Source organism: Myotis davidii, unplaced genomic scaffold (assembly GCF_000327345.1).
Source record: "Myotis davidii unplaced genomic scaffold, ASM32734v1 scaffold332, whole genome shotgun sequence".
Classification (NCBI taxonomy): Eukaryota; Metazoa; Chordata; class Mammalia; order Chiroptera; family Vespertilionidae; genus Myotis; species Myotis davidii.
In genome coordinates, this window is record NW_006285779.1 from 1,937,202 (window position 1) to 1,945,709 (window position 8,508).

General features: G+C 48.8%; 1 protein-coding gene across 1 annotated transcript in view; it reads right to left on the reverse strand.

Annotated features, from left to right (window-relative positions):
- The window catches only part of NEURL1 (neuralized E3 ubiquitin protein ligase 1), a 72,688-nt gene that overhangs the window by 4,406 nt on the left and 59,774 nt on the right, over positions 1-8,508 (reverse strand). Inside the window, exon 4 of the mRNA XM_006756654.2 lies at positions 7-58. Within this exon, the coding sequence (XP_006756717.1) occupies positions 7-58 (52 nt within the window). The remainder of the gene's footprint in view (positions 1-6; positions 59-8,508) is intronic.

An 8,508-nucleotide genomic window follows, 5' to 3' on the forward strand; every position in this document is an offset into this window, starting at 1 on the left:
CTCCGCAGGGCGGTGAAGGAGCGGGGCCGCAGGCAGTCGGGCAGCACCAGCTCGCTGTCTGTGGCAAGGAAGCGGGGACACCCGGTCAGCCCCCATCACATGCACCCTTCCTCCAGCCAGTCTACGGCATCCAAACACCGGACTTTTAAGCACATTGAGACTGGAAGGATGGGCACAGGCACAGAACCCGCTGGTCCGGTCCGACACCCATATGTGCTGGGGGGTTTTAAATTGAGGATATCTCCCCCGCAGAGCGCCGCCCCCCCCCACCCCCACCCCTTGAGGAGCAAGGGGTCCCAGTCCCACACCAGCCCCCCAGCCCAGGGTTCCAGAGCTGGGAACCCTTAAATTTGGGCTGAAAAAACCAGCAGGGATTGTGGCTAAGTGGCATGGAGGCTGCTGGGGACTCGAGTGTTCCTCTTAAAGGGCTGGCACCAGACGGCTTTGGAGGACCCAGGGACATACGGGGAGGATCTGGTATCCCGGCAGGAATTCAGGGGTGGCTTTCTTCCAGATGGGGTGCTCACAGGGGTCATTGTTCCTGTGCTGAGACCTTCCGGCATTACAGGGCTGACTGGCAGCCATATCTGTCTCCATCAGCCTGGCTCGCACTGTTGCTCAGCCCTGGTGATTCCCTGAGACCCCGCCCCACACCAAGCTGTTTGCAGCAGCTTTTCCATATGAATGAATGGCCTGTCCTGACTCGGGCTTCAGATTTTGCTAAACTCTCTCAAACAGCAGCTGGTATGAGCATGCCTGAAACCTATCAGTGAAAGGCCCAAGACCCAGCACTAGCACCAGCCTGCCTTGCTTCATGCTGGGCCTCATCTGGGCACTTCTACGTAGCAGCCATCTGCAGACCTTGCTATAACTCCTGCCAGGTGGTCCCAGGCAGTGGCTGACTTTGCACCTCCTGGGAGGCCCCAGAGCCAATGCACCCAGTAGACAGCTTTAGACCACAACATATTAGTTACAACTCTACACATCCACAAGTGACACTCAAGGGGCAGACTCTGAGCATCAAAGCCCCACGCGCGAAGCAAGTCCTGCTCCATAAGGATATCTCCTGCACAGCTGCTCTTCCACTGTAGTAGCAGCTGGTCCTCACGGCCAATTCCTCTTAGTGATGCCAATAGCAATCAAGGCCAACTACAAGACTGTGCACACAGCCTACAAAGGGGCACACCTAGAGTGCCCAGCTCAGGTGACGGGAGGCTGAGCCACTGGGCCCTACAGGACACCTACTACTCAAGGCCATGCTACCAATTCCAGGAGACATAGCAGCTGTATCTAATACATAGAAACAAACACAGGGAAGCAGCCAAAATGCAGAGACAAATTCAGAAACATGTCACAAATGAAAGAAATGGAAGCAAGCAAACTACTGGATACAGAGTTCAAAACCATGGTTACTCAAGGACCTTAATGAGAGTTTCAAGGGACTTAATGAGACTTTCAAGGATCTTAGTGAGAAGTTCAAAGACATGAAAAAGGACCAGTCAGAAATTAAGCATACACCAATTGAAATAAAGAATAGTCAGTTACCTACAAGGGAGCGCCCATATGACCGTCAGCTGATTTCTCAATAAACTTCGGACGTCAGAAGGGAGTGGCAAGAAATATTCAAAGTGATGAATAGCAAGGACTTACAAATCAAGATTATTCTATGCAGCAAAGTTATCATTTAGAATTGAAGGTCAGATAAAGAGCTTCACAGACAAGAAAAAGCTAAAGGAGTTCATCACCACCAAATCAGTATTACATGAAATGTTGAAGGGTATTGAGGATGGGGGGAGAGGGGGGCGAGGAAGAAGAAAAAGAAGGCAATAAATGCATATCTATCAACAATTGAATCTAAAAATCAAAATAAGTGAAGAAATCTAATGAAAATTAACTGGTTAATAAATATAGAATCAGGGGCATGGAAACATGGAACAGACTGATGAATCTCAGAGGAAAGAGGGGGAGAAATTAACCAAAGATCTTATATATGGCATTACCTATGGACACAGACAATAGGGTGGTGAAAGCCTGGGGCAGGATGGGAACCAGGTGGAGCGGGTAATGGGGGGAAAAGAGGGAACATCTGTAATACTCTCAACAGTAAGATTTAAAAAAAACAACAACGGACTTTTAAAGGCATAGACAATGGTTAGGATATAAACTAACGAGCAAATATAAACTTCAGCAACCAAAGTTGTACAGAACCTCTAAACTATTTGCTTAAGCAAAAGATTAATCTGGAAGGAAAGATACCAACATTGAAACCGAGGGTCCTTATGACTTTGGTTAAATTTAGGTTTGAATCCTAGCTCTAGAAATCATCTCTCTCTCTACACCCCTCATAGATCTAGCGATTAGGTCCTAGACCTAGCCTCTCCTCCCAAGCCCTGAGGCAGCAGAAGACAATAGCAGGAACCTAACTAATAGTCACAAGATGTGGACTTCTGGCAGGTTAAAGATAATATCTTGACCTAAGTTATGTTTCAGCTCCTGAGCCCCTGGCTACTTTTCAATGACACCAGACAGAGGTATGCCAGAGCAGACCTCAGAGCTATCTTCAAGACCTGAAGAAATCATTTATTACACTTACCTAACTTCCAACCAATCAGCTTCCAGCACAATCTGGAACCTCCTAACCCCAGGTACCTTGTGATTTTTCCCTATGTAATCTGTAACTTAGATGCCATTTGGGGAGTTGGATCTTTAGAGGATTGGCCTATTCACTATTACACTTTTTCTTTCTATACTGCAAATTCCTGTTCCTGCCTTCCTTTTGGGCCAATGTGTGCAGACAGACTGAAATATCGGGGTCCTGGTAACAAAATTAAAAACATGATTGCTGTGGTTCAGTGGTTAGAGAGTCAGCCCGAGGACCAAAGAGTCATGGTTTGATTCCCAGTCAAGGGCATGTGTCTGGATTTCCGGTTCACTCCCCGCCCTCCGTCAGAGCACATGAAGGGAGGCAACCAGTGGATGTGTCTCTCTCACATTGGTTTCTCTTTCTCACCCCCTCCCCTCCCTTCCACTCTCTCTGAAAAGCAAAGGGAAAAATATCCTCAGGTGCCCAGCTCAGTGGTTGAGCATAGACCCATGAACCCAGAGGTCGCCAAGTTCCATCACTGGGTTCCATTCCCAGTCAGGGCACATGCCCAGTTTCAGGCTCAATTCCCCAGTAGGGGGCGTGCAGGAGGCAGCTGATGGATGATGTTTCTATCTGTCCCTCTCCCTTCCTCTCTCTCTCTCTCAAAAAAAAAAAAATCAATTAAAAAAATATCCTCAGGTGAGGATTAACAAAAAGAAAACATGATTGCTTCTAAAGGATGCACTTATAAAAGATATTTTTTAAATTTTAACTCCTGAGACCATCTCTTTATCCTCAGCAACTAGGACAGCCCCAGCACATATACAAGTAGTAAATGAATGTGCTGAATGCACTGCTGACATCCCCGGAACTCCTCTTTGCATAAATCTTCTCATCTTATCCTAACAAGTACCTTTTGAAGTTATTGTTGCCACTGACGGGCATTTCAGCTGAGAAAAACTGAGCAAGTTTACCCAAGCTATCCTTTTCGAAAGTGACTTAATAGGAAATCAAAACCTGCCTCTTTTTAACCATACAAGTCATACAGAAAAAATAATCGCCCACCAGCCCATCATCCAGAAAAAAAATACTATTAATATTTGGATGTATGACCTTGCAGTCTTTTCAACATAATTTTTGCTACCATTTTTTAAATACAAAAATTGAATCATGCTATATAAATGCCGTAGTTTTTAACCACGTGTGGGTAACAAATCCCTTTGAAAATGTGATAACTTTGACTTATTTCCCTCCTCTGAAAAATGCACATTCTCCCTAAATTCTTTGGATAATTTTAGGGCATCTGTGAATCACATAAAACCATCTATGGGCATGGACTCCAGGCGAAGGACCCTGCCATACAGATTTCCTTTTCAAAACTAGCTTTTCCACTTACTACGTATGTCCTGAACACCTTTTCATGCCAATGGCCATGTTTCTGACAGCATATTTTTAAAATGGCTGTGCTATGTCCATCTTTATGGAGTCCTGTAATTTATACTAAAAGTCAGTGTGCACGCGGCATTACCCCTGCATTTCATCCCCAAAGCCTTCCATGGAGGTGTTCCTGCTATACAGACAAAGCTCGGAGACATTACATGATAGACACCAAGTGGCAGATCCAGGACTCAAGCAACTTCCAACTGTCCAACTTCCAATGACAGTCTTTGCTTCAGGCCCTCCTTTTTATCGAACCCCTTCTGTGGGAGTCCCCAGATTTGGGCTAGTGCCACTGTAGGCCACATCATGAGCCAATCCTTCCCTGGGAGCCTTTTCTCTGAGCCTCCCTCTGGGAAGAACTGTGCTACCTCTAGGAACTGGGTAAGGATGGCTGGGGTGCTTGGTGTGAGAGCAGAGCTTGGGGGACTGGACTGGTATGGCCAGCAGAGGCCCGAATCCAGCTCTAGCTAACCCTCGAGACGTCCCTAAAGCCTCCGTTTGTGTCGTCTCCTACCCAGCCCTCGCCCCTTCCAGGAACAGTGTTGTCTGGGCCCACGCAAGGAGAAGGTGCTGGGCCCTCCCCCAGTCCCCTGTCTCTCTGGAGAAGCCTCTTGGGGCCTGGCTGGTTGGGATTTCCCAGCATCATGCTTGGCAAGGAGAAGGGAGCCGACCGGAAAATGAGATTATTCCGGGGAATTGACTCTGTGACAGCAATGGTGCAGAGAGGCTGGGGGGCTGTGGAGAGCAGAGGTGAGGGGGGCCCAGGCAGGAGGGGGAGGCACCAGAGACAAATGGAAACCTGGGGAAGGCTGTGGACTGCAGGGAACAGGCCCTGCTCCCCCACCCTCTCCGGGATTCCAGGCAGTGGCCTTGCGGACTCCGGGGAGGTGGGGACAGGGAGGGGAAGGAACAGGGCAGCAGGGTGAGGAAAAAACAAGTGGCTCAGATGCCCAGCCGGGTCTACAGGAACAAGGCTGTCACGGGGCCCACACGCATGTGCACTCCCACACTTCTCTTCCCACCCCACACACACTCAGGACAATCAGTCAGAGCCCGTGGAGCTGGGAAGACCCTCAAAACAGATTTCTGAGTGGGACTGGATGTGCATTTTCCTGGTCTCTGCCCCTTCTATTTGAATATAGAGTCCTATTCCACTTGAATATGCCCACTCGTGGGTATTCACTACCTCCCAGGCAACCTGCTCCATTGCTGAGCTACTCTGACTTTAAGAAAGTGTTTCCTGCCCTTACTGGTTTGGCTCAGTGGATAGAGCGTCAGCCTGCGGACTGAAGGGTCCCAGGTTCAATTCCAGTCAAGGGCATGTACCTTGGTTGTGGGCACATCCTCAGTAGGGAGTGTGCAGGAGGCAGCTGATTGATGTTTCTCTCTCATTGATGTTTCTAACTCTCCCTCTCCCCTCCTCTCTGTAAAAAATCAATAAAATATTTTTAAAAAAGTGTTTCCTTCTCTTAAGCTGAAATATACCTCCTTGTATTTATATCCACTACCTCAGCCCCACACTGAAGACAGCTCTCCTCAGGGAATACTCAGACTCCCCACATACCTTCCCACCTGTTAGACAATGAACAGAACCGATTTGGTACTCCAGATGTGCCCTGACCAGCTCAAGGCACAGTGTGGCCATCACCTCCCTTAATATGTATACCATACTTCTAATGATGCAACCTAATCGTAGCCTAGGTTTTATAAGTAACCAGTTTCCTTATACTGGTAGGCAAGATGGGAGCATAATTAGTGCAAGAATTTGACGTCATCAGCTTGGGTTCAAATCCTGGCTCTGCCATTTCCTAGCTGTATCACCTTAGACAAATAGCTTAACCTCTCTGGGCCCCTCTTCTTCAGCAGTGAAATCAACATTTACTGACTGGTACACATCTGTGTTTAATACTCCCCTCAGAAGGGATGCTGTGGAGATGAGGTGGAATAAGATACGTAGACATATAATCATCACCAGGTTCGTATGAGCCACTGTTGTTATCTTCTTACGTGGACGTGGCCCAGAAGAAAGTGCATGGGCTTTGGGGTGATTCAGGCATGTGATCCAGTCCTTGGCTGGTGGCCTGTGGGTAAGCAACCTTCTTCCAGCCTCAGATCACTCACACAGAGAACAGGGGTAAGGGTAATTGTCTCTTGATGTTGTTACAGGGTTCAGAGGGCAAGTCGAAGCCCCTGGCACCTGGGTACCTGATAAATTCAGATATTAGTACAGTGGGGCCTTGACTTACAAGTCCTGACAAACAACTTTTTCGAGATACAAGCGTCTCTCGGCCGATATTTTGCTTTGAGTTGCGAGCTAAAATTCGGGTTACGAGCCAGCTTCAGATACCCCACCGCTAGTTGGCGCAGCGAACGTCACAGTGAACGCCACAACATCAGCCCAGCATCACGTGTCTCACTCGTTCACTTTTTGATTTGACATACGAGTAATTTGAGTTATGAGCTCCGTCACGGAACGAATTAAACTCGTAAGTCAAGGCCCCACTGTATTTGCTCAGGTTGAGTTTGCCAAACAAAGTCAGGCCCACCGGCACTCGGGCAATTAACTTTTTGAATGTAAATGCAGGACTTTATGGCAGTCAGAGGGGCAGCCAAGACATAATCACTGCATGACATCGCTGACCGAAGACCAGGAGGGAGAAGCTACAAGTGGAGATTAGAGAAGAAAGAAGGAGAAATCAGTGGGAGGCAGAGAGAGAGAGGAGACAGGAAAATGCCTCCTTTGGCCTTGCTTGAAATATTGCAGGAGCTGAGAGATGCTGGGGAACAGGTAAAAACTGAATCCCTGGGGCGAGTGCCCAGCTCAACCATGTCTTCTCTCCCATCCCCTCCACCCCTTGGGGTCAGGAGCAGCTGCAGGCTGCCAGCAAGCTCCAAAATAACAATCCCCTTGGTGTGTCCAGCTGTGCCAGGGCCCTGAAATAGATGAAACTTGAGATCCAGGAGCTGGTCAGAGCACCCTCCGAAGAAACAGCAAGGGTCAGCAAGGGTCACAGCCGGGTGAGCGGACATCAAGTCGGAGGTCAGGGAAGGGTCCCCGCTCCCAACGCCGGGGGAGAACACCCTGGGACCAACCTCAGCCCGAGACTGAGCTCTGAGAGACAGCTTGGAAAAACCAGACAGGCAACCTATAACCCCAAGCAGTGGGATGGCCCCACATTTGGAAGCAACACGTTATGTAATCGGCGCCCGGGACACATGGCTGCCCACTCTGGAGGTTTTATGGTGGGGGGAGGGGCGGCACAGGCCATGGGAGAAGCTGCTAAGCTGCCCTCTCTTCCATCCCCTTCTGCAGGAAGGCATTTGTTAGTCTTCAGCCTCTGCCTAATCGGTGCCTGCTGGTGGCTCTGCAGATCCCCGGGGCCAGGTGGAAACAACCAGGCCCTGCAAAGGACGGGGAGGCCTGAGCCAGGGTGGCACTCAGGGCACCCACTCACGGACCCATTGTGTGACCAACCCTGGGCAGGGGTTAAGGAGAAAGGGAGAAGCCAAAACCTGGGCCCTGGAGAGCCAGTAACCCTTAGATCAGTGGTTCTCAACCTTCCTAATGCCGCAACCCTTTAATACAGTTCCTCATGTTGTGGTGACCCCCAACCATAAAATTATTTTCGTTGCTACTTCATAACTGTAATTTTGCTACTGTTATGAATCGTCATGTAAATATCTGATATGCAGGATGTATTTTCATTGTTACAAATTGAACATAATTAAAGCATAGTGATTAATCACAAAAACAATATGTAATTATATATGTGTTTTCTGATGGTCTTAGGCGACCCCTGTGAAAGGGTCATTCGACCCCCAAAGGGGTCGCGACCCACAGGTTGAGAACCGCTGCCTTAGATGGTTTGAAGCTTGGAGGCATGAAAATATTTGAATACAATTTCATTACAAAAATGCTTAGTGTCCCGGGTTAGACAGGACCTTAAAGAAAAAGAAGGAGATCTATTTATCTCTGCCCAGCCCCCACCCAGAATTTGTTAGAATGCCCCTGGGGATAAGGAGCTCACCAACTCCCATCTCTGAACAACCGTGACTCTTAGGAAACCTCTCCTTGCATGGATTCATATGTGGCCTTATATCTACTCCTTGGGCCCCTTTAGAAGAAAACTGAGGCTTCTCTTCTTTAGGGTCAATGTCCCTTTGTAAGGTAATGCTTTCCGACTGAGGCTGAGGTCCCCTTCCTGTTTCCGAGTGAATCAGAGACAGCATCTTGGAAAAAAATAAGATTTGTCCTGGGCCCTGAAGAACAAGAGGGTGTTGGATTGACAGGCAGAAGTGAAAAGTGCATTAGCAAACACCTGGAGAGCCACCTGAACAAGACCAGTGAGGGGAGAGGAAGGGAGGGGAGAAGGGCCAGGCGGAGGGCACTAGGGCCAGCTCCCACCCAGAGACCCACCAGGCCTTCCACAGGTTGCCAGCCAGTGTAGGGCCTTGGCGCTAGTGCAGGGGGCCTGGAGGCGGGG